The sequence below is a fragment of the Anser cygnoides genome, chromosome 1, assembly GCF_040182565.1.
Source record: "Anser cygnoides isolate HZ-2024a breed goose chromosome 1, Taihu_goose_T2T_genome, whole genome shotgun sequence".
Lineage (NCBI taxonomy): Eukaryota > Metazoa > Chordata > Aves > Anseriformes > Anatidae > Anser > Anser cygnoides.
Window position 1 is genome coordinate 127,602,334 of NC_089873.1, and position 27,015 is coordinate 127,629,348.

The 27,015-nt window shown below is 40.1% G+C and overlaps 1 protein-coding gene across 3 annotated transcripts in view; it reads right to left on the reverse strand.

Moving 5' to 3' along the window:
* SMS (spermine synthase) overlaps positions 1-27,015 on the reverse strand; it is a 49,346-nt gene that overhangs the window by 13,191 nt on the left and 9,140 nt on the right. For 2 of the 3 annotated variants that reach the window (XM_066980866.1, XM_066980856.1), the window contains exons 2-9: positions 20,900-21,020; positions 10,724-10,817; positions 9,893-9,957; positions 7,199-7,374; positions 5,207-5,363; positions 4,201-4,288; positions 3,068-3,182; positions 2,405-2,484 (exon numbers count right to left, since the gene is read on the reverse strand). In XM_066980866.1, coding sequence (XP_066836967.1) covers positions 2,405-2,484; positions 3,068-3,182; positions 4,201-4,288; positions 5,207-5,363; positions 7,199-7,374; positions 9,893-9,957; positions 10,724-10,817; positions 20,900-21,020 — 896 coding nt within the window. Of the gene's footprint in view, positions 1-2,404; positions 2,485-3,067; positions 3,183-4,200; positions 4,289-5,206; positions 5,364-7,198; positions 7,375-9,892; positions 9,958-10,723; positions 10,818-20,899; positions 21,021-25,014; positions 25,877-27,015 lie in introns of those variants that run through there. The other variant, XM_066980845.1, reaches the window with a different exon arrangement.

Consider the following 27,015-nt stretch of genomic DNA (forward strand, 5'->3'; position numbering starts at 1 on the left):
ACTTCTGGACTGTAGAACACTGCAGTTAGACATGTCTAGACTCTGCCTGTTGATAGGTTTCTTGAGTGATACCTGCAGTGGTTTGCTCCTTCTGATAGCATAAATACACCTTTTTGTCGTCTGCTGTAAAACACCCCAAAATCAGTTTATGTTCTTGAAGGGTAACATTTTCCAAAACTTGTTCACAGCTCAATGAACAGGTGATGAGCATTTCCGTTTATTTTTGCCAGCAGTGGTATTTAGAGAGTCAGGCAGCAACACAATACTCGAGGCTGTCAATTTGTGAACAGTGTTTTACTTTTGGATAAAGCATTTCCTGAGCACTTAAATAAGTAACATTCTAACAAGATGCACAAGGTAACCTCTATAAGCAAAACTGTCAGAAGACAGGCTGCAAACTACAGAGGACAAGATCCAAATGGTAGTACAACATAATGCCAAGACAGAAAAAGCAACTACAGCTAACTTGCCAGTAACCAATAAGACAGTGTAACTTTTGCAGCACCTTTCCTATGAGGCATCTCCTCCTCACAGGGAAGGTCAGGCCGTAACAGTTAGGTGGACATTCCCTCAGTCACTTCTCTTGATGATATTAAACATATTTTCTGTTTTAAAGAACCAAAAAGCACTTCAAGAAAGCGGGTGGGGGAATGACACACAAAGTTTTGGGTTTTAAAAACACAGCTCGCTCAAAAGGCTTCTGATTTCTTCAGCAAGTAAAATAGAGCCTACTACCTAAGGCAGGCACCCTGGAAGTTAACAGCTGGAACAAAAGTAACTTAAATAGACAACATTAATACACAGAGCTAAAAATGCCTGTCATTTAACAACTAACACATCAGTGTTCTCAGTGTGTCACTGTGGTTGGCTACTAAAGTCAGCAGCAGTCATGTCTGAACTTCTGCCCACAGTCTAACCCAGTCTAGCCCAGCCACGGCTGCCCCAGTCCCAACCTCTACTGGTTTCAGCTTGATGCAGGACAACCGCCTCCATGCTCCCTGGCTGCAGCATGGCCGTCACACCAGCATAAGCTTCCTCCAGGATTCCTTCTGCAAAATCTGACAGACAGCTGTCCACAGACATCCATTTTCATATCCACTACTAAAGACATATGTATAAAGAAATATACAGTTTCACTGTGTATGTCACAGGTAGCGAAACTGCACCACGAGTGCTTGGTCTGTCTAAAAGATGTAGTCTCTTTTCAATACCAACACCTGTCCAGAGTATTTCCACTATTAACAATAAAAAAGCCATTAAGATTTACAGCATGATAGGACTGTTTTAGTTGTATCTTATTTCAACCACAAGATAATTTACCTCGCCCACAAAACCACTGCATTTCAACATTAAGCACCACGGTAAAGTTGCCAAAAAAATACCCCTCGTTCTGTGACTCAAACTTCTCAAAAACCCATCCAATTTAAGAGCAAACCAATTCCTTTGCACACCTCTGAAAGCTAGCTCTGACGGGAACGTTAAACGAGTGTTCAAACGCATAGTTTTAGCAGAGTTATTTCAGAGCTTAACGAGATATTTCAAAATACTGTACTTAGATGCTACACACTAGTTAAAGTACAGGCATGACACAGAAGAAATACAACTTCAGAGGCATTTCAGTCATCCGTCTGCTGGATGTTTGTCATGTTTCTGTGCAATTGCTCACAGCTTTGTGGCACTCTATATTCAGAATTACATTTAGAAAATATCTTCAGAGGAAAGCTTTACCACAATTACATTATACCTGAGGTGGCTATACTGTAGCAAGTATATAGGTTTTAAATTATATTTAAATGGAATTGGATTAGAAACTTGATACACAAAAAAAACCCTTATTTGAACTGTATAAAACATTTCATAAAACACCAACCATTATAACAAGTAGATTAAAACAAAATCTGCTTTCCAGAAGTCAAACCAGTGATTTGCATTAGAAGTGGATAGAAAGCAAGAAGAGAGTATTTACTCCCAACTGACTCATTTTCTCATCCCATTGCACCTATGTCAAATTCTTACACCTTTATGAATGACACAGATTTTCATATCTTACACTATACTACTGAAGATACTAGCTTAAAAACCATGTCTATCTTTAGGAAGTACACCTGCTCTGCTTTTCTGAGAACTGCTTACAACTAAAATATTATGCAGTATGCCTTGCTGATTCTTGAAATTATGTTTTTAAGTTCAAAGACGGATACTCTACAATTTCAGTTGAAAATGAAAAAAGACAAGTCAGTTTGGAAAGCCCAAATTTCATGCAAAAGTCCCAAACAAATTATTAAAAGGAAAAAAAAACCCAGCTTGCTATTAGATTTTAAGTTAGCTTTTTTCTTTTTTTTTTTTTTTTTTAAGTACCTAATTGCAATACATATACAGCAATACTTTACATTAGATATCATACCTGTGTGAAATATTTTCCATCTTGCTTCAGGACCTTCATTGAGAGGTCAAGAATCAACCGCAAAAATTCCCACGTGGAATCTGCGTATAGAGTATGATTAAAAAACAACCCACTCCCCATCACTGGCTTGTTTACTATTATGCAGTCAAGAGTTGCAACATGTCTACCATTTCAAAAAAGTAGCTGTCCTGCAGTTTTAAAACACAAAGAAACAAACCACCATGAAAAGAAAAACAATCAAACCCCACCCCATACACAACGGTAATGATGGTGGAATTGAGTATCTCTGGTTTTCTTCAGAATGATTACCCTATGTTTTTTCTTTATTTTTTTTTAATTAAAATTTTAATTAACTTGGAGGGTTGGGGAGTATGAGCTATTGGAATGTAAACTCCCCAAGAGTTACATGAGTTCATATAAGCGCCCAGTTTAGAATTTAGTTTTTAGAATAAAAACATTCTATGCACTTGTTAATTTTTTCTAATATTAAAGAAAAAAATCAAAAGGAACAAATGTGCTATTGTCATTCTCTGCCGCTCAGATTACTATTAAAAAAAGGAAGAATCAAAGTACTTTTTATGCAAATTGCCAATTATTATGCAGTAGAGGGGCTGAAATGGAGAAAATATTCAGAAGTTTAAGAAGATAAATTAGAAAATTAACCTTCTTCGGGAGATGTGGAGATTGGAACAGCTGTCAGATCATTAATTACATAATCAAACATCCTTCCTTCTTTGGCATACCTCTTCAGTACGGGAATACAGTCTTCAATTAGAACCTAAAAGAATAAAGTACTGTAATTAGTCCCCAAAATACGCTAGAACTGACCAGGGAAAGAGAAAAAACATGAATACACAAAAAATAAGCAGGGAAAAAAAATACAAAATAAACTAAGGATTTAACTTCAGGCTCCATTTTCTACTTTTTACATCATGTAAAGAAAACAAATAGTTGCAGGAATTGTGAGAAGTGCAAGGCACCACAGGACTGAATTTCCTAGCTCTGACTGTTGGGTGACCACTGTTCTGAAGAACAGTGACATTTCAGTCCCCCAACACACTAGTAAAATGAGGTATTTGTATGAAGGACCACTGACTCATGCGAAGTAGCATGTGACCTCTCTGTTAACTTTCTGCATGCATTTTTAAACTCACACCTGTAAACTAGTGTTTATGAAAACCTTAAGGAGCAGTGATGAAAATGGAAAAAGGCTACCAGTGAAGATGTCGGACCACACCTGGGCCAGTTTGTAAGCTCTGTCAGATGTAACATGTAAAATCCTTAACCACAGGGCTGCATGCATTTATCTATTTATTAGTACACTAGGAATGTAATGGTAAGAAATTTTGTCTGCAAATTAAAAACAATTTTAAAAAAATGTATTACAAATTTAGATATTCTCAGTAGTGGAGGGAAACCTAACAATACACATTTCTTCTCCTTTTTGTCAATTTAAGAATTTATGTTTAACATTGCATCCTTACCATTATTTCCTCTTCATTTGAGAAGTTATGGCAATAAATATTCTCATATTTCATATTCCTTAAGGGATATAAATAATTATTTTAAAAGTGGAAACTGAAAGTATTTTGAAGCTAATGTGTACTTCCAATACAAACCCCACTGACAGCAATTAAAATTTAGAAATATCATTAAAAATGGAAACAAATCCTTCCCAAAATTAAGAAAAAAAATCAAAAGGCTTTTGCTCAAAAAAACTTTCCCACACCAGACTTCCAACCTAGAGGTAATTACATTTGAAGTATTACTTTCGATGAAAGCAAAGTAAAAATTACCTGATAGCACTCTCCTTTCAGATTGTCTAAGACATCTCCGCATGTTTTACGCATGTATTTTTTACACCCGTCAATCACCATTTGGTCAATGTTTGAAGATAGTTAAGGCATTCTACATTCCAGAAATAACACACGTAACAGTTTCCTTTTCTTCAGAAGTAAATTCTCAAAAAGGTGAAATTTACAAAGGGATAGTAAGATGTATATTTTAGCTACACATAACAGTAGCCAAACTTACATATTTGTCCCCAGTTCAGTTAGAGGTTCAAGAAGTGTGCTTTTTTTTTTTTTTAAAAAAAGTAGTATTTCTGGCTTCTTAGGTTACTATTACTGCTCAAGCTTGAAATTTGAACAATAGGATGGCAAAAAAAAAAAAAAGCATAAAGCTAAAGTAGATTAAGACTACATTTTTAAAACAACCATTTTTGTTTCTAGCAAGGGGAGCCCAAAACCTAGGATGATCAACATTTCAAATGGCTAACAGTGGTTTATATTACAAACTATTTCAACTACAGAACGTTAAATAATTGGTTTATATCAGTATTTTTGAGACAGGGAAAGAGTTGGTCATTCTGCCAACAACACAATTCACCAAGCAATGACATTCCTATTGCTAACTTGCTTTGCTTCTAGGAATTTTTCTATAGCTTTCTTAAGAGAAAAAAAAAAAACATGAAGGCAAAAGCCGCTGGAGAAAAAAAGACTTGATGGACTTGTCTTCTGTGGTAACAAAACATACCAGTCTGATGACAGAAGTGTTCCTTTCCAGTCCTGTGTAAAGTGCTACTCAATAATTATTGTATTGGTTGGGAAGTTGAAAGCACACACGATAGATGGAGAAAAATGTAGTGATTGTCTCCCTCTATGCTCACAAAATATAAATTTCAATTTAGACCCTATCACCTCATGCAAATTAGAGCCTGATGGTTGTGCTTAATGCTAAGATGTCAGAGAAAATGCAGACCGCACAATGTTGAAAAGAACAATCAGTCATTTGTCAAAGGATATCTCTACCATAGTAACCATCTTTGGCTTCAGTTTGACTATCTCGTATAGTATACCCCCATCACCACCTCCTAGGATTAGCACTTCTTTGCCAGCATAGTTTTCCTTTCCACTGCCCATTATGGCTTGGGTATATGCCAGGTCGCTCTCTGCCAGATCTGAATGGAAGGAAGAGAAAGAGTTGGACAAAAGCATCTTTAATTCTTCTCATTAATACAGCTGATATCATGCAGACCAAGAGCATCTACACAAACAACCCAGCTCTCTGAGACACATATCAGGTACTACAGAGGCCAGTGATTTAACAGAGGTAATGAAACCATCCCATACAGGATTTCTGCAGTTCTCAATGAAAACCCAACAATGGCTACATCCGCATTAGCAAATACTATGTGCCAAGAGAAGCACATTTGCAGAGCAAAACAGTTGGTACTTAAGACTTGATGTCCATGCTTGACACACGTCCATGGGTTTTTACCTCAGAGTAGTGCAGCAAGAGACAATCAGGAGACTTCTGGAAGCACACTCTGGACCCTAACTAAAAAGACCAATGTAGATGCACCCCTGTGGATCCCTGCGCAGAAGCATAAGCATGACCATTAATACCTAACTGCTGAAGGGCCCCAAAGCATGACTTCTGATGACTTGTTTGCCATTAGCTTCAAACCAGGCAATAACTTTCCTCAGCTGTAATAACAGATCTGAGCTACAAGAGCAAAGCAATGATGTGCTGCTGCACAAAACATACCCTAGTATTATGCCTGCCAATCAGCACTTAGTTTATAATTGCACAATAAAAGAATGACATAGAGCAATATTTTAAAATCCTATGGAAGGTAAATACGTAATGGCATACTTCCCTTTCTATGAGGCATGCTGTGACAGTGTTCAAATAAAACCTCATTTCCATATGAAGCTCAGACGAAAATTTCTGGCCAGAAGTATGGAATACCTAATTTGGCGATTCAGATACAATACTAACTGAATTAGAGAATACTTTGCTGATGACTTGAGTATTAACACTCGCAGCTGCCATCTGCACACAGAATTCCGTAAGTCCCCTTGACAGCTGCAGAAAGCTAAATTGAATGCTTAGACGTATTTCTGGTGATTTCAAAAAGCTACAGGCAAAATTCTTAATTACTCTGCTATTAGCCTCAAATTAGCTATCCTAACCTCAGACAGGAACAACCCCATCTACCTCAGTCAGTACTTTTCAACATAAATATTAAGGGACTTTACAAAACATACTCCTTTACACCTAGGTTTTCTAGTAAATAGCATCCTTACACAGTTTACAAGAACAGTAGCATATGTTCTCCAAGGTTCACTTTCAATCATACATAGATCAGCAGAGTACTACACAAAAAGAACCCCCCGTGAAGGTTGGGTCACCCTTTATTATTAACTGAGAGTTCAGCTGAGTGTTTTCGAGAAGAAAGAGGCAGAAGAAGTTCAACAACATAGCAGCTAAATGAGTTAAGATACAGCTGTTACGGTTGATCTCACCGAGAAGGTAATTCCATCATCAAAGTTAAAGAAGACAGCAGCGGGATTACCCCGCACACACACACACCAGTTTCCACTTCTGGATACTCCTTGAGAATTCCATTGTGTTTTGAAGACGGATAATGTAGTTTGGTTTATTGTCAGAGAGGTTACTCAAGATGCTGCTCTTGCAACAAACAGGTAAAAGATCAAATGAATGAAGGGGTTAGTAAGCTGTGGTAGAGAACGCACTAACTTCAATTCTCCTGTGCTACTTTCCGCCGCAAGAAAGAAACTTTGGAAAAAGAAAAAAAGATCTTGTTTGTACTCTGGATTTTACATCTGGTCAGCATTTGTAATTTAAATGCATAGATGTACATGCATATATGGAGCTTCCTATTTCAGAACCATGACCCTCAGTAATCTGTTAAAACTGTGACAAAGCAACAGAGAAAACGTTTCCTATTAGTTCACGCCAAAGATCCTCCAGTGAGACAGTACTTACTAACATCCCCACTGAGGATAAGAATATTCCCAAACTGTTTTGAATGTAGAATTTTAATATTCTGAAAAGGTGAATCTTCATCATAAACAACTTCATCTATGTCATACTCCACCAAGCGTCCATCAGCTGTGGGCCAATACCTATCAATGGCACCTCCTCTCAAAATGGCTGGCAATCTGCAAAAAAATAAGAAGGAGAAGAGGAATCGCAGAACATTTGATAATGTTTCTCTATTTCTTTTTAACAACCTGTGGATTATACTTAATAAATAGAAAGTATCTACAAGAGTAAACGAGGATTTGTAAGATCAAATGCTCAAGGAATTTAAGAAACCTATTAGACATGTTAAATATACATAACTTGCTAATGCACCGATGAAATATCAGTGGTCATTCTTCATGTACAACAAAGTTCACAATGTGCATATGAATGTACCTCTACCCTACGAGAGGGGATTTACTTATCACAGTAGTTTCTGCAGAATAATCAGTGCACAACTAGTAATTGATACAATACAAAAGCATAATTCTGACAAAAAAAAATGACAAAACGTCTTTCCACCTTCAGCTCAGCTAAGAATGCTATTTCTTTGAAATTAGAGAGCCTCACCCTTCTAAAGTTGTACTGAGAGACATTTTAAATGCATATGCATACACAGAAGTGAACTACTACAGTGTTTCAAGCTGAGCCAAGTCTGCAGTGTTTAAGCACAATCCTTGATATCCACATATGTAAAATCTCAACTGATAGTTTGCATTACTTTTTTTATGTGGTTCAAGCACCTGGGCAAGCAGGCTGTTTTGTTTTTTCTTTTTAATTCCAATACAAGTATTATTCAAATCAGTATTACACCTGAAGACAAAATATACTTGAAATGCAAGCGACTGATCAAACTGATTGAATTCCACTTTATGCAAAACATGCAGGCATGCAGTTCATCAAATGTCCCGCACATACACTCCAGAAATTTAAGTTTTTTCCAGGTGAGGGTGCAGGAGAAAACCAGACAGACAAGCTTCCTGCAAATTCACTAGTGATTGTCAATGAACGTATAAGAAATATTTTGTACCCTCACTAAACCACACGATGGCAGCACATGCTGACAACAAGAGCTTCTATTCACAAGGTCAAGGAAAAAGGCAGAAAGGATTTGCAGCAGCAGTAATTCCAGTAGAGCTGATGTGTGAAGCAAACACCAGAAGAATGCAAAGCAAATTTAAAAAAAGTTGAGGCATGTGTTACAAGATCCATTCCATATCCATTGTTCTAAGAGGTTCATCTTCCTATACTAAAGTAACCACATGAATCTAGATCACCTCAGACTTTTTCCTGACCCATGTTTAACAAGTTCCTATCGCAGGGATTCCACAAACTCCTAACATAGTATTTCAGCATTAAAATGTCCTCCAAGAAAGTGTTTCCTTCATACACACATACACAAAATGATTTGCATTTGCACACTGTGCTCCAGGTTAAGGCTTTACCAGGACAAAGTAAAGCAAAGCAACTACCTCTCTGTGTTTTACACACAATGCAAAATATAATATGCAATGTATAGCAACAGTTTCAAATCACTATCACTTTAAATGTAGTCTCCTATAACCTTCAGAATCATCTTCTGCAGCACTGCTTAGTTGTTCTCCCATTTTGTAGTTTGCTTCTTGTCTTTAAGGTATATCTTGTTGATTTTACACTGCTGCATCACCTAGTAAGTTCATGTCTACGGCAAATGCTCCCTCTGCTCCAAGGTGCTAGTCACTGTGAAGACACTGAAGTGAGCTGTGCCCTTTCCAGACCCCTGGGGAACACTGGTGTGAACGTTTTCTCCGCACTAGTCAAAAACCCACTGTTAACAATCCCCTCAGTTTGATATATAATCTTGTATTTAAGCAAACCAAACTGAGGGAAGATTGCAAAGCACAACATGTTATTATCTTCCTTCAGTGACACATACAAAAAATTGCTACAAAGCATTTGTATCTTCTTGGAGGGCCACAAGCACACATATACATTCCCACTGGGGCTTTGGCTGCCCATACTCAAGGCCATCTCCGTGGGGTAAAGCTGGCTAACCCTGCTCCGGCTGCTGGGACAGACCCATGTGTGACAGAGCTGTGGAAGGGCCTCCTCCACACGCCAGGGGCCTGCACTTCAGCTCTGGCCCCTGCCCTTGCCGTGCTGCAGCTGGGCCTGGGCCTGCCCACATCTTTCGCCATTCCTGACACACAGCTTAGCCACGGAGCTGCCTCAGCACCCTGGCCCTGCCTGGCAGCCACAGGGCTGTGACTGGCCCTGGCCATCACCTGCCCTGCTTGGCCTGTTCAGGAGCTGTGGAACGGGGCCTGGTAACGTCCATGCCTGTCCTGCTGCCACCCTCGGCTCCCCAGCTCTTCCAGAGCAACCTGCTCTTGCTTTCTGTTTGCCTTTTCTCACACCGCTTCATACAACTGTTGTGGAAAATAGTAAAAGAAATAATCCTTGCCCGAAGTAACAACACTGAAGATCAAGCTTAACATAATGAGAAATCTGACAGCATCTTCAATAAAACAATTTTAAAATATTAGGAGAAAAAATATGCACAAATTCTTACTTCAGGCTACTTATTCACAGCTGTATAGCAAACTATAATTTGTTTATTATCTTTAGCAACTAAGCAACCAAGAGACACATATGGAAATATACATGTGAACTTACCGTTTTACCCTTTTTATGTTGCCATGAAATAATTCTTTCATTCTTTCTTCTACTTTGTCTAGAAGCTGAAAAAAATAGCAAATGAGAGGTGGAATTTATAGAAGTGATCACTTGATGTAAAACATCTGTTAAATGAGACTAGTTGGAAGGCAATAAAAAGCAGCACCTGCAGTAAAAGATTTTGCAATATAACATTAGAAGTCCATGAATAATTAGCCTTAGCTAATTGCCTTAGCTTCATTACTAGCAAGAATGTGCATACCGTAGCAGCTGTCATCATTATATTTAACTGTCCTCCAGGTTAACAGCCAGACCTTTAAGATGCAACCCAAAGGGGGAGCACAAGAATCCTGGAAGGTTTCATTATCCCCAAATATCTCAGCTCTGAAGCTTTCATGTTGGATAAGAAGAAATGATTTCTCCCTGGGGAAGAAGTTTTAAAATAAAGGCTCACCATTTCCTACATTAGAGAAGGAAATCCTACACTAGTACACCACGTTGTGGGTTAAGCATCCCTTCTCTCTCACTGCCCTGAGTACAGGAAAGGAACTGAGCCCGAACTGAGTCCTAACTGAGGCTGTTAGGTCTTTACAACTTTCACAGCAAAGAATTTGAGACTCAGGACATGCACGTGCGCGTGAGTGGTCATATTCATATAGCACTACTATTCCTTGTCTGTAAGCACTAGGTTTGAACAAACTTAGATATTTTAAAACATTTTATGAAGATATAGATATAGATTAGATCTATTAATCTAGATATAGATTTTGATAGACCTGGAGAAAAGAAGTGGCTGCCTATGCAGTTTGGTAAGCATAGTAAGGTTCATACCCGATCAGTTTCCTCTCTTCCTTTTGTTTGATCATTGTAGCTCTGCAGATCCACCAACACTAATCCATGAGGGTAAATTCTCAAATTGGCAAAACTACAAGACAAGGAGAGACAGTGATGATGATTTTGTTTACTAACAAAAATGACAGGGAGAAAAGAAAGTTTGAAGTGACTTGTATTAAATTAAGAATGACCATTTCCAGCGGTTTGTCAGCTGCTGATAGTTCCAGCTCCATTCTTCCTCTAGAAGTCACTAAGCAGTAAATGGAAAGTTTCAAGGGCATGCCGATTACTACATAACTAATCAGCAGGCAGCAAGTTAATGAACATGGTGTTTAAACCAGAACAGCCACTACATGAGGGGGAAGTACACTGACTACTGCTCTCAGCTCTTTGAATAAGGCCTGCTTGGGCAAGTGGGGCTTTCTTTAAAATTGAAAACAAAGCTCAAGAAAATAACTGGGAATGTTCCCTCCCCTCTACCTTCCTTCTCATTTTTTGGTGTCTTTTTTAAAAATTTATAGCAATTGCTCACAGAGACACTGTTGACATTCAAAGCTGAATAAAAATGTACACACCAGAAACAATAAACCTCCTGAAGCAAGCATGGCTTTGACTGACAAATTGCAGCAGCAAATCCTCATTGATGAGTGCAGATGCAAGCACAGACAAAACTAATGCTGTATGCTGTGTTTCTTACAGCAACCAATAACTTGGAAGTCCTTCTGGAACTTGCAACGAACAAAAGATAAGTACTTATGGGAAGGACACATGAAAAGAGAAACAGAAACTATATCCTTCTCAGTCCTGGGGAGGGGAGAAGACAAAAAGAAACAGAAAGGCTACAAGTACACAAAGGAAGTAAAGGGATGGGAGGCACACACTGAAGTAAAGAGGACAGAGGAGGGGATGGGAACAGTAAGAGCGGAGCAAAGAAAGAAGGGTATTGAGGGATGGAGGCTCATTAGCACAACACTGAGAAACTCCAGGTAAAGCTACAGACACTTCTCTGAATGCCCCTTTATTTGCATGTCTGCTCCTATCACCCCACTCAGTCTCAAAGGCAAATAACAAACCAACTCCTTCTTCTGTTAAGGCAAAAAGTTCGGATGACCTCCTCCCCCCCCTCCACCATTCCCGTCTTTTATTTGGCGTTTCCACAGCTTCTTTATTAAACTGTGAGCCCCAAAGCCTACACCACTTCTCATGTGTTAGTGGGAGCTTTGGGCAGCAAACACAACCACAGCTGCAGCCAGACAAGAAATTCGTAATATTCTGTAGGTGTTACCTGAATATTACAATTTTTTTGGTAACTGCAAAGTGATCAAATGATGAAACTGCCTGAAGTGACGCAAGAATAAAAGCACAGTCACTGCACCGCTGAAGGACACAACTGGCTTTGGATATCAGTGAACTGTATCTGTGGTTTGTTCAAAGGTAACAGATGAACCAGGGTGCCACACACTTCTCTTTGAAAGACAAGCCTGAGAAGTCTCTGACTTTCCTCCAGATTTTACGTATAGGTCTTGCCTACAGAAACGTATTTCTATACAGTACACACATTTCCACCATGATTTCCCCGCCTAACTACCTGCATATTGGCACCAACTTTTAGTGACCTTACCTACATTTCAGCACTTGTCCACTAGGTGTCTTCCCCACAAGTATTTTTAATTAGGCACTAGAAAACGCCTGTTCTGCAATGGCCATTAAACTAAACCACCGAATAACCATAAAGTATGTACTCCCCCCAAAACCATTACCAGGAAATTACTCCTGCATAAGAAATTACTCCTGCATAGAATATCCTAATGAAAGAATGAAAATAGTCAAGGAGTAAACGCAGGTCTTTCTGTTTGTGTTGTTTTTGTTGTTGTTGTTTTTAACTACCAGCTAGAGTTCTGCCATGTAAGAGACCAGGTTTATGAGCTAATCAGAAGAACAGCAGTGTAAGTATTTTCAGTATTCAAACATTCCTGGGGCAGCTTTTTATTTCTATCATACAGGCTATATATGAAAGTGTTCAGGGAAAACTGGATACACTCATTCTACTGTACTGACTGTATTACTGTACTACTGTACTGTGTCCCACCCACTGGTGGCTTATACAGTTCAGTACTTTTCACACTGGGCCACTTCAGGCTATGCACAGAAATTGCAACATCTTGCAATTTAAGCTGGTGTTCTCATCAGTACCACCAGGACACAGCTACTAAAATTAAAGAAAGGGCAGGAACACCCCTTCTTGCCCCCAAGTCTCTACTGGTCTTTTGAGTTTTTAAGCACTTCTCCCCGTGACTTTACACCCCACTGAACCAAAGGGATTCAAATTACTTGCTTGCTTCTCCTAATTTCTCTTTGTGCTTGGTACAGACCAGCTACTGCAAAGGACAGCTCTGGTGAAAATCCTACCATCTATACTCAATGCACACAGCGAGCAAGTATCCAGCTGGTATGTCTCAGTGAAGTAGGACAATTTTTTAAATGAATGCTTCCCTTGAGAAGTCCATCTACCTAGTCCATCCACTGTGTTTCCCATTTTATCCATTCCTATCTGGTAAATTCCGTCTACTTCCAGAGGTGCTCCTCAGAATTACTTCCTAATAGCCCAAAAAAACCTGGGACAACTTCTGAGCTATAAATTCTTGCTCAGCCTTTAAGAGCATGCGATGAAGGAGTTGTCCTTGCAAGAATAAGGTTACAGTTCATGTGTATTTCCTGCAACACACAGAGGGCGCTAAGCAAAACTGGAGAAGCGAGCAGAGAGCACGGGGGACTCCAGAGGGTTCTGGATACAACCACTCACAGCTTCTGGGGAAGCCAAGAGAGCTGCTCCATGCCCTCAGAACTGTGGCACCAGGGACAGATGGGTCCTTACAGCTCATTAGATGGCACTGCTATTAAGCCTTCTGAATCTGGCACGATACCAGAAAGCTTCACACTGCTGGAAAAATCTTTCTACTAGTCTATTTCCATACTTCAGGGGTTGCTATTTACACAAACAAAAGCAACAAGCCAATAACAAATTTCTTGTCCCATGACTTGAGTTCCCTTTCCTAAAAAAAAATCAAAAAAAATCACATGGTTGTTATAAGATTTGACAGTTGGCATTGTCTTAACTTCCCCTGTGCCTGCGTGAAAAGTTTCCTCAGTATGTAATATTACTGGCTGTTTTGGGGTCTTTTTTGAGGGGTAGGAGGCAAGGAGAGGCAGAGAGGAGGGTTGCCCTAAAAAGCACACCTGCACACCTTCTGACTTATCCTGTATGATAGCATGAGGGTGCAGAGACAAAAATGCTGCAGAACCATCAATTCATTGGGTCCAACTGTTACTTCTACTGAAAGAATGGGGTCCTGACACCTTGAAAGTAGAGACAGAAGGCAGAGAGCAGACTAGAGCAGTGCAGTGGTCAGTAATTCAAGTTCTGAAAGTCCGGCTGATAATCTCTGCCCTCACACAGTAAATTTATGTTGAACAACCTGGAATTAAATTTGAGAACCCTCAAAGGAACTGATACATATCCAGGTTGGTTATAGATTTGTTAGAAATCACCTGGCTGGAAATCCAATGCCCAAAGTAAGTTCAAAAGCCAGTAGGGACTAAAACACACCATCATTAAACAGTGCAAGCGTGCATTCAGAAAAGTGACCAGATCAGTGGTATTAAGGCAGTACCAGCAGGCCAAGGCTGAACCCACAGACTTCCTAGCTTAAGTCAGCAGACAGCAAAGGCTACTTTAGCTTTAGTTACAATTGTCTACTGAGCGAAATGTGTGAACGAAGGCTTTCAGCAGCACCTCTTATGATAATACTGGGGGACATAATGTCAAAGAACCATGATAATAAAGTTTCAGTTTCCTACCCATAAAAATATAGCAAAGATTACTTCACAATCCAAATGATAAATGAGCTGCAAAAATTCACGTTTACATCACAAGAATTCCCTCCTGCTTCTTGTTTCACAGAAAAAAAAATAACTCCCAGTTTTGAAATAAAATACCTACCACCTTTGGTGTGTGCTTGCATGTACTGTCATAAAAGCAGTGAGGAAAAAGCTCAAAAATAAGGAGGGATCCTCTCCTTTCCATTGGGAAAGGAAATCTGCACATGAAAAGCAGCCCTCACTGTAACAAGGTTCTACTGTTGCATCTCCATGTGTCTTCTACAGCGGTACCCGGGCTTTTTGTGCTTGCATGCAAACCCATCATGATTACAGAAACACTTTTACTGGGTCTTCACAGTACTGGATCTTGCCACCCACAACAACTGGGAACATCACATGTTAAGAAATACTACATTGCTATGTTTGCACAAATTAAGAAATAATTGTTTTAAACAAGAAAGGTTTTGGACAAACGTCTGAACTTAAAAAGAAGTAGAAGCAGGGAAATCAAACTATTTTAAGCCAAAATGTATGCCCTGCCTTAGCTCCTTGTATCGAGGAGTAGGACATGCTGCAATCCTACATATTTGGGAAAGGATTTTTTTTTCCCTAGGAATCAAAACTGGATAAACAGACTGGTACCTAGAGCAGCCCTCTTCATTCCATCAAAGCTTTTATCTGCTGAAAGACTAACTTGAAGTCCTGACATAATAGTTCAAGTATTTGAAGAATAACTTGCCAAGAAAGTTGCCACCTGTCAAATTAGTCATGAGGGAGGAAATGAAAACCTGTTTATACTAGGAAATTCCAAAACCAAAAAAAAAAAAATGACTATCTTAATAAAGCCTACTTTTTTGTTGTTGTTAAATGCTCTTCATTTTAATTACTAAGTACTTAAGGGACCTTAAGGAACTAAGCAACCAGTTTTTCACTGCACGACTATTCTTGTTCTCTTTTTACAAAAGGAAATTAACGCAATGAAAGCTCTCATAGTTCTAAACTGTTGCTGATTCCTAGCAACTGCTTCCGACTCTTCGGCCCGTTTTTGCACTCTGGCTAATTCAATTAATAAACCACAACATTTTCATCTGACACAGCGCTGAGGAATGCCCATCCTGCTCCTTTGAAATATGCTGACTAGCATACAGTGGTTAGCAAAACACTAAGGTGGGAAACAAAAAAGTGAAAATGCTCATCCCTCCCATTGTGGTGTTAACATATTCAATATCGTCATCTCAGTGACAAAAAAAAACACCTTCAAATGGCTAAATCCTGCACTGCTGCAAACAGTGAAGTCGAATGCCGGTAGGATTACATTTCTCTACACAAGAATTCAGACAGAATAGAGAAGCTTAAGATAGATGCACAAATACGAGAGGTCAAAGCCTTTGAAAACACGATCTTGTACCGTAGAAACACTGGCTCTAGATTTCCCATTTTGTGAGTTTTTAAAGAGCTTTTAGGCAGAACATGACATAAGAGGGATCAGGGAAGCATTAGAGTGGATGGATGTGGGTGAGGAAGACTGAAGAACAATACAGAGAAAAATCCTAATAGCTGTACATGTACACAGAAGAGTACTCATTTATGAGCAGTGAGGCTACCACAATACAGTATCAGCTTCAATGATCTTCTAACTTCGGCTTTTATTATTTTAAACCTTAAGATGTAACAGGCCCTGTAACTCTGTACCATAAAGTACTATGTACATTAGGCAAAATGAAGACTTCACATAGTTTTTTTTTTAAACTGTCCAGTCCAAACTCGAGCAACACTTCTATGAAAGCAGGCTATTTAAGGGGCCCGTAAAAAGGTGTATGCAGTTTTTGCCAGTGTTCTGAAAACATACATCTCAGGAAAACAAAACTGCTGAGGTCCCTGAGCTCACAGAACAGTAGCTAGTACATGCTACCATTCCCCAGTGCAGCACTTGCTCACTGGAGCTGGCAAAGCACAGAAAAGCTCATTCATTCACTACAGACAATGACTTGATTTGCTGAAGTGAGAGATTTCCTGCCCAGCTCTGGAGCGTGAACGGATATTTCATTCATACTTGTGTTTGACAACCTGATTAGTAAAATATTTTCAGTTGAACTTCCTTTGATTAGTTTGCTCTGCATGTTTTCATCCCCTCTCTCCCTCCCCAAGAGTACATCACTAAGCTAATGGACCAGGTAAAGTTGCCAAACATGACTTTTGCTTACTTAACTTCAGACAAAGAACAACATGGAGCTGTTGCTTTGGTAATGACAACAGGAAAGCATGGCTTAATCCCTAAATCAGCTCCAATCCATTCAACAACTGCAGCCCTCCACAGAGCTGTTCACACACAGTATCTTTGTCGAAGTTTTGTCAACAGCCAGGCCTACAATTTAACAACCTGTGACACAGGGCACCCTACAGGCTATTGGGGTTATCTGCACAGGCTTCAGATAGTAATATATGGCTAAGCAACATCTACAATCTCAACTCAAACATTTGCTTTACTTAGGATTAGTACCCAGCTTGTTATAACAGCTGTGCATCTATCTTGCAGGGGCTCAGACATCTTCGGCTGGTTTGAAAATGTGTTTGTATGTGCATACTCACAAAACCCCAAATCCCATACAGCACTGACTAATGCATCTGTTATCTGTGAGCTAGCTAGTCCCCCTCCACTTGTTGTGGAGGTTTTCTAATCTAACCAGCCATATCCACCATGCCTACCAGAAAAGTGCATGTCAAAACTGCAACTTCAGACATGGTACCTCATCATAATTTTTGTTCTGCTTTTCCACTACAAACTACTTAATTTCCAGGAGTACTCTGTTTTGGAGGGAAGGAAAGCCTCTACTCCCATGTTAATTTCTCACTAGTTGTATCAGATACTGTTTTCTCTTGTTTTTGACTAGCATAAAAAAGCTTACAATAGTTTCAGGTCTCCAAATTAAAAAGCAGACAAAATCACTAGTACTGAAACAAAGCCCATTTGTTTAGCATCATTTGGTTAGCATCAAAGCTTCGGTATGTGTACCCGTACCAATTCATTTCGCCCTTTGTGAAACTGTCAATTGGCTTGTGTTTTTGACCTGTCAAGGCTCCTGGCTTGTATTTACACCCTCACTTGTTTCAGTTAACTCTAACTGCATCACATGACATTAACAGAAATAGGCTGTTTGAGACTGCCACAGAAAAAGTATACACCATTTCCATGAGGGAACTAAAACCACATGACTCAAGGAAACAGAACTGCTGAGGTCCCAAACCTCAGAGAGTGCTCCTGCCTGTGTTACTGTATGAAAGTCAATGTTTGTTCAATAGGACTGGCAAAGCATAGGAAAAAGTGCTTTCATGCCCCTACAGACAATGAGTTAACTAGCTAAAATGTGTAACTTCTAGGGAAAGTAAGTCTAGAATACAGCATAGTCCAGATTGCATTTAATATACCAGAAGAAAGCAATAACCACTCTTTATTAGTTTACATTTAGCATTGCACTAGAGAAAACTTCACATTTCAAGTGGCTATCTTCTCTTTAGGAGCTCTTCTGCACAGTGTTGTTCTTCCTTCTTCAGTTTTGAGAGGCTGCCTCACAAAATTCAATACCTTATGTTCAGGATGATCTCTTGGATTACTCATCTGGAAATAGCCAAGCCTCTAAGACCTGTGCTATATGAAAATAAGTTCTCAAAGTTCTAAAAATCAGTGTTAAGCATCTTCATTAGGAAATATACTTTTGAACTGACAACATTTGTACCCAATTTAACATTAAGCTCATAATAGTCATTTGATATGCAAACCAAACCCAACTAAAACTTTGACAACAATCATTTCCATTGGAGAACCCATATACATTTTGGATTAGTGTATTCTGTGCTTCACTGTATGTATCACAAGGGAGAACAATTAAAGGCAAGTTTGTTGCACCTGCATATTTATAGGGAGAAGGGGCAAATTCTATATGTGACTGCTAAAACCAACATGTTGAATGGGGACTGGCAGAGCAAGTCAGCCTATATACAATTCAGGAAAGAAAAGCAGTGCTACAGTAGAAGAAAATCTTTTCATGTCTTACTTGGACACCTTAGTATTTACAGTATCTGAAGTGACAAGGGCTCTCAAGTCACTGGATAAGTATGTTGTATCATGAAGTTGACTGTATGCATTGCATGTCCTGAAGCTCGGCATGAGGGGTGTACAAGAGAGAAAAATGATACTTGATACAACTACATGACAGAAGCAGCTCAAACTGTAGAGCTTCATTGACATTGTCTTTTGGGAGTAGTCTCTGGGATAAAACTAGCCTCAGGATCCTGCCAGCTTTTTCATGGACAAGCTGTTGGTGTAGCCCTAAAAAAGTCCAAGAAGCAAGCCAGGAGTCCACAACAGCATGGACGTCTGAGGGACTGCGATTGCTCCCCAGCTCTTTTACTTAGCACAGTAAACAATACCAAGGGTTATCTAGAACCAAGACAACATAACAAACCATCCCTTTTTTCACTACAGGGAGGCCACTAGGCCCATCTCCCCATCTTCACCTTCTCACAGTAATAAGAGCATAGCCAACTACCCTCTGGTGCAAAAGCTTAAAGTTGCATTTGGCAACAGTAAAAAGCTAGATGATTCAAGAAGCACTGCTGCTGGCAAGCACTTGATAACAGTACAAAACACGGGGAAGAATCTGCTTAGAAGTTGCTATGAGTGGTTCAATCAGTAAAGCTCATGTATTCCATGTGGTTTTCAAGAAACTGCATCCTGTTTTCCCCAGTCCTTTCCCCTGATTCCCCTGTAGTAATCTACTTGAGAAATGAGAAGTTCTGAAAAGCTTCTAGAGAACTGAGCATAGGTAGCTTTTCTTTATTTATTCAATCTCCCCAATACACTGAAATCCCAAGCTCATACTCAGAGCAACAATGATATACCACAAGGGCTATGCTTTACCACAGAAAATGTTAAGTTGACCAACTTTTTTCTGTTGCCAAGAGCACACTACACCAACGCTCAGGTTTTTTTTCCCCCAGTGAATCGTCATAAAGAAGCTGTTAAAGTATGGACTGGATCAGCAGACAGTGAGGTGGATCAAAAGCTGTCTGAATGGCTAGAACCAGAGGGTGGTGGTCAGTGGTGCAATGTGTAGTCGGAAGCCAGTAACAAGTGGAGTACCACAGGGGCTGGGGGGGTGTCAATACTGGGTCTCTTCCAGTTTAACATATTCATTAACAATCTCAACAATTCAGGTAGAGCACACCCTCAGTAAATTTGTGGATGGCATGAAACTGAAGGGAGTGGCTGACTCACCAGAGGGCCACAGTGCCATCCAGAGGGACATAGACAGGCTGGACACATGGGCTGACAATCTCACAAAGTTCAACAAGAAATGCAGAGTCTGGCATCCAGGGAGGAACAACCACAGGGACCAGTACATGCTGGTGGCCACCCAGCTGGAAAGCAGCCCTGCAGAAAAGAACCTGGGGGCCCTACTGGACACCAAGCTGAATATGAGTCAGCAATGCGCCCTTGCTGCAAAGAAGGCTAACAGTGTCCTGAGCTGCATTAGGTAAAGTAACCAACAAACCAACAACCAAAAACACTAACAGGTCAGGAGAAGTGCTCCTTCCACTCTATTCAGCATTTGTGAGGATGCACCTGGAGTACTACCTACAGTTCTGGGCTACTCAGTACAAGAGGGACATGGGCATATTGGAGAATCCAACAGAGGGTGACAAAGATGAGGAGACTGAAGCACCTATGAGGAGAAGCTGAGAGAACTGGGACTGTTCAGCCTGGAGACAAGGAGGCTTGGGGGGGAGGTACACGGAAACTCAGTGTCCATAAATACCTGAAGGGAGGATACAAAGAGGATGGAGGCAGGCTCTTTTCAGTGGTACCTAGTGCCAGAGTCACTAGAGGCAATGGGCACAAGCTGAAGCACAAGACATTACCTCTGCACATCAGGAAGCACTCAACTGTACAGGTCACCAAACAAGGACAGGTTGCCCAGAGAGGCTGGTGAGGTTCCAGGTTGTGGAGGTTCCCTCTCTGGAAATACTCAAAAGCCACCTGGGCATAGCACTGGGCAGCCTGCTCAGGGTGCCCCTGCTTGGGCAGGGGGCTGGACCAATTTAATTGCTGACAGCCATATCACAAGATGACATGGACAAGATTCTCAGCAGTACTCTGCTTTATTTTAGTCACTTCATACACAAAGATGGTAAAAACAGTTTGCCCTGCCAGCACCCTGCAATATGATATAATACAGGGAGAAAAATATTTGTAAGGAGGACAGATAGGAAGTTTATAGGGAGAAAAAAACTCACCTGCCATTTTTTTGGATGTAGGTTGCTAAATAACCATGATCTTCCCAGTTATGAACTGTTTCTGTCATTCCCTGCTCCTGAAAAACGGGCTGTAGAGCTTTAAGAACGGCATTGCAATCAGCTGCAAGATAGAAAAAAAGTCAATAAAGATTTTCCACATCAACCATTTTTTCTTTTTTAAGAAAACTGAACAGTTTTTTTGCTGGCAGCCTGGAGTATTTCTTTGAGCTGTGTGAACAATAGCTTTCAGGTTTACAGTTGATCTTGTGCAAGGTTGAAAAAAAACCTTATTATGTACCTTTCAACTCCTGTGCCTCTCCACCTCCCTAACCCATTAAGTTATTTTCCAGTTGATGGAGATTCCAACAAAATTCTTTTAACTCAGTCTTTGTCTCTGAGCAGAGAGGTCTACAACTGGTCTACAACTGACATAATGAGTACTTTTACTATGTCTGTTATTGGTCACCAACTTTACCACAATCCAAGCCAGGCCTTATTCATATAATTACTTCTGTTATGAAGAAAAAAAACACACCCCAAAACCAAAAATAAACAACAATCCCACAAATAAACCCCAACACTGAGAAGACGTTTGGTAATTTCCTTGGCTTAAAGCACTGAAAACAAAACAGGGCAAGCTGCCCTGCCCAGACAGTGGTCATTTTCCCTTCCGTCCCTTTGTCAACTGAAGACTCATTTCCAAGTGGAGAGGAAAGTCAAGAGTTCTCAATACCACACACAGCTGAATCTCATCCTGCAGTAGTATTAAAAGTAACTGCCAGTATACAGTAACATGGAAGCAAAGATGCTTTTGTTTCCACCTTGACATATGTCAAAGCATAAAATTTCTTTCCTGGGGAAATGACCCAGAAGACTCTTAATGCATTTTAGTGTGGGAACAGTAGTATCAATAAGATGCACGAAATTCCAGAATTTACTGGATATTAAGTGCCTGCTAAGTTTAAGTGTTTCTGGGATCATTTCTTTGAAAATTGATTTAGCTTCCAACAGTGACTTAGAAAAGCTACAGAATGAAGGAGAACAAAGTTCATGCTGCCACTTCAACAGCACCTACTTCAGCATACACCAATCTTCAACTTAATAACCAATTGCCGGGATTGGGTTTGTGAGCCATTCTCACCAAGAAGTGGTCAGGCCATTCTGACAGATGCCCATCCATGTCACAAATAGAGCAGGAGCCCAAGGAAGGAAAGTCCTTTTTCCAACACCTAGGACAAAGCAGACTCCCAGATGAAGTCTTCAAAATGCTATGGAAAAGTACTCTTGCCCAGAAGTGCACAAAAATCCAACTGGAAATAACCAAAGAAATCTCCAAAAGCAAGCTGAAACTTTGTCCATGCAGATACTTCTGTCAGTATGCTGACTTCAGAAGTGTCAGGTTTAGCATAAACTATTTTAGTCCTAATAAAGATTATTTGGAAGAAAACGTTAAGGTCCATTCGAACAAGCATCCCAAGAACAAGTCATAAGACTTGCCAGTTGATATGGGAATTAACTACATGAGTTAATCAACGATTCTGGTAAAGCTGCACCTACCAGAACTAGAACAAAACTAGCAAGACACTCACACCAGCAAGTGTCTGTGAAGGCCTGTGCACTATTAAGCTATAAGACGTTCCAGTGAGGCAAGTATAATCATTTTTGTTTCACATACATACAAGACTAGGCTATTACAGTCATGCAATTTAGTAAGGATCTAGAATTACTCACAGAAGTCACCTGGCACAGCCACTTGGATGCAGTTTATAACTAAATGCTTCCAGTCATGACGCATTGTTCCCCCCGCCCGTCTATTCAAGAGCTATTCTATGGTAATATTCTATGGTAATCATTGTTTTATTCCCTGCTCCCAAATGCATATACCTTGAAAACCAGTAAGCATAGCCTGCAGACACAATCAGCAATAGCTTCCAAGATGTTTCTGATTTGTACAAGCTTCAAGCAAAAGAAAAACATACCAAGTCATGTAAAATTTTTCTCATCTAGCATAAGCAGACAACTCCAGTCAACTAAACTCAGTTTGATAACTTGAAGCCTATGTTTACCCACCTGTAAAGCCTGCAATTACCCCTGTATGTTTTAAACCAGAAAGACTGAAATAGGGGGGAAAAAAGCATTTATTTTAATTTTCTCTACGCAAAGAGAAGAACCCAGTTCCCCAATATCTTGTGAAGAACACTTATTACGTGTGGAAAGACCCTGCTTCTTACTGCTGATATTGCCTAACTTCATGTTCCAAGATATTTACCTTCCATCTTCTACACCTCACTCATTAACTCTCCACATTGTAATTTTGTAATTTATTGTTAATTAGAATAAAAAACAAGTTCTGTTCAACAGCAGTGAATAATTTAATTGCTGCCACTCTGCAGCACCTCTTCCTCAGTCAGTAGGAAGCACTGTTGATGATTTTGAGCCTCATGGACAGAACACCCACAAGGTCCACTATCAACACGAACGTTTTTCTCCCCTATGCTGCTGTAAAATCTACATTATTTGTACCAGTAAGTTTTTGTACTTGCACAATTCAACTTTAAACTTCCAGTTCCCAGCACTCATCAGCCCCCTTATTTTGGGGAAGACAAGAGCAGCTGCTTCAAGGCTAATATATTCACAAAACTTTTTGGCACTTTAGACACATGGTCCCCTCTCCTTGCTTGCCATTTGCTTCCTTTCACTACTCCTTTATTTTCTGCCTCATCTTTTGAGAAACCCACACTCCTTTCCTTCCCTCAGTTCTTATGTCATTACCGAAGTAATGCTGTTGGACAATAATGCTGTTTATGTTTGTCATACCCTTCCAGACCAGTAAATCAGCATGAAACCCACTCTGAACTGGTATGCAACTAACTCCCAAACCACTTCACTTCTGCAGCTCTTGCAAGACATTGAAGAAATAAGATGGAAAGGTAGTTCCCTGGAAGAACTGAAGTGTTCCTATCACATTTAGCCTACCAGCTTCCAACAATTTCAGCGACTGCTATTAGGTGCGCCTTGGCAGAGACCGTAGGATAAGTCATCACAGATACTTTTCTATTCCATGAAGATACCAATCCCTCAACTAGCTGCTCGCTCATCACTCTACAACAGATTTCTTTGCTAAGCAGCCAGGCAAGAGATTGACTGCACTCTTTCTATTATGCGATTAGTTTCAGGAAATTAAAATAACAATGCATACTTTCATCAGTCTCCCTTTCGTTATACCACACAAGGTTTGCCTCGGAGGGCTAATTAGTTCTCTGAAGTTGGGAGACTCCTTTGAAGGCATCAGTGGTTGCTTGAAGGCATCACGAAGATTCAGGAATCTCAAGATCTCACCCAAATCCCCTTGCCACCACCTCACTCCAAGCTCAGATATGCTATGTCAAGTGTTGATAGATGAAAAGGGCAATGGCAATAAAAACAGCAGAACATCTTTGAATCTACATCAAAATGTTAATTCAAGAAGGCTGTCAGGTGGTTTTAGTTGTTTTTCCACACTTTCAAAAAGCAAACTCAAGTTACCAAGTGTGAAATATTATTTTAAGTATTTGGTATTTGCCAGAAGCAATGAAAAGGCCCAGAGTTTCAACTCCAGAGAGCAGAAGCCAGAACATCATGCAGAAGATTCAATATACATATTTCTCAAAACAGTTAGTGACCAGTCAGTTCAAGCCACGCAGTCTTGGCAACCCAGTAAACTCCAAGAAGAGATGCTTTGGAACAGTTGCAGACATTCCTCTGGAGTTTTAGCAGCCAAAAAGCCATTAACTGATAGCCATCTGTCAATATGAGGGCAGCTCAAAGTCCACAGTTCCTGTAAGCATCCAGGCTGGCCTCATGCATAACATCAGCCAGTTTCATCCAGATACTCCAACTCTGATCTCAGTAATCTGTTATTGGACCAGACTATCTCTAAAAATATTCTGTTTCAAGACCTCTTCATACCAAAGGATTTACAAAAATCTTTAAGTTATGGGAACAGATTAGATCTCATTTGAGAACATCCACCCCACTTCCAGCTTCAAATTTTTCTAACCCTGATTTTGAGCCCTTTCCTCTAGCAAGGAAGAATGTAACACAACCAGAAGAGTAGGATGCATTAAAGCACTTACATATGCCTTGGCACTTCTGCTGCATTTTTCCCTTGGTAGCTACACTTTTAATAGAGAAAGGTGAAGAGAAATCAAATGAAATGAAGTACTTGATTAAGAATTCATTAAGAGTTAGCACACATTCAAAATGGGTAAATATTCTGAGAGTCATAGAGCAGCCTCAATGACTGGCACCTTGTTTCTGTTCAGAGCCATGCATATTCACCACTTCAAGTAATTGTGCTGGGCAAGTCTGAAATTTTTTTGAAGTCTAAAACTCGCAAGAAACTTTAGGCTCCAGTGCCTGTATTTCAGAGGTTTTAGGGTTTTTTTAGACACTAAAACAAATGTAAAAGAAAAATTACAGTTGGAGTGCCAACCCCTCCCTTATTTCTCATCCTCAGCCTCACCCTACTAGGGCTCCTCCACCCTCAGCATGAGAATATACAGCAGTACATAATAGTTTGCAGACAACTAGTTAGCACTTAGTCACCGACCCTTACAGGGCAATTTTTTAATGTTTTCAAGTTTTAATTAAAAGCTGTACTCCTTTCATCCTGGTTAAAAGCATCTTCCTGCATGGAAACATGAGAGCAGAGCACACTAATGCTCGAAATATGCTATCCAGAGAGATTCACACAAACATCACAGGCTTAGCTAAGAGCTCAGAACAAACGTTGCCTAAATTGGTCCTTTTGACTCAGAAATGAGTAAATAAACCCACCCCTCACTTGTAAGTGAAAGGGCCCCCTCCAAATAACTCCCCAAAGTTGGTTTTCATGAATCCCCAGGACAAATAAGCTAGCTTTTGCTTGATGTGTTAACAGGTACTTATGAAAAGCAACCATCTCCCACAGTACTAAGTTTTGAGACTGTTCTACACAAGTTAAAAGCAACCTGCTCCCTCCCTCCTCCCCACATACACCCCACAGCTACTAACCACCTTTTCCCCAGAGCATCCAGTTGGTTAGGGACTCAACCCAAGACGTTTTCCTTCTGTTGACGGATACCAATCTAAGAGCTCACTGCCACCAAACAGGGCACTCCCACCCCTTCTCATTTCTACATTCCTGCCTCTCTTTCATACTAACATTGGTGTCACCTCATGCACCAGACTCAACACATTTTAAGAGAATGCCGCTATAAGAAGGAGGGACAGGGAAAATTGAGTAAGTACATTTCACAGGTGGTCTGACTTTTCTACCAAAAAAGAACAAAACAACATCCCACTGGGGCACAGTCAGGACATCCACTACCACCAAATGGCAGAGGTTGGAAGGAAGGTACCGCAGAGGATCATCTCGCCCAGGCCCCTGCTCAGAGCAGGGTCTGTGGCAGCAGGTTGCTCAGGGCCACACCAGTCACGTTTGGGCTACCTCCATGGGAAACCTGTTCTAGTGTTCAACCAACCTCACAGTAATTTAAAAAAAGTCACATTCAGCAAGAATTCAGTCAGAAGCAACAGTAGAGTGATCATGAACATCCGTTCATTGACTTCTGCAAGCAGTGCAAAGTGCATGTGTATACAGAAACAGAAGCATCATTGCCAGAGATGCAGCCTGTTGACCTTCTGTTATTCAAAGGTCAGTAACACCTTCTCTCACTCTCCCTTTTGAAACCTTGCAAGAAGTGGTTTGACTTTTTCCTTTGTTTTTCAACTCCTTCACTAAAGGGGAGTAAGATTTTTTTTTTTCTAATCTCCTTTAAGGTGATACTCAAAGAAATCTTTAAGATTTCAGCCATGACAGGTCTATGAGCTCCAGCCACTTCGGTAACAGGAAAGCTACACTAGAAAAATTACTCCTTCACTCTCCCCTCTATTCAAAGCTTTTTGTATTAGGATAACCCAAAATTTAATCAACTATACATATAAAACTAAAAGTGATCTTGTGTATTAAATATCCCAGTGGGGTTTTTTGTGAATATGGAGTTCCTGAAGGCTTCTGTAGCCTCAGTCTCAACAACACATTTGGACATCACTAAGGCTTAAGCCTAAATCTGTGCTTCACAGGTGCATAAAAT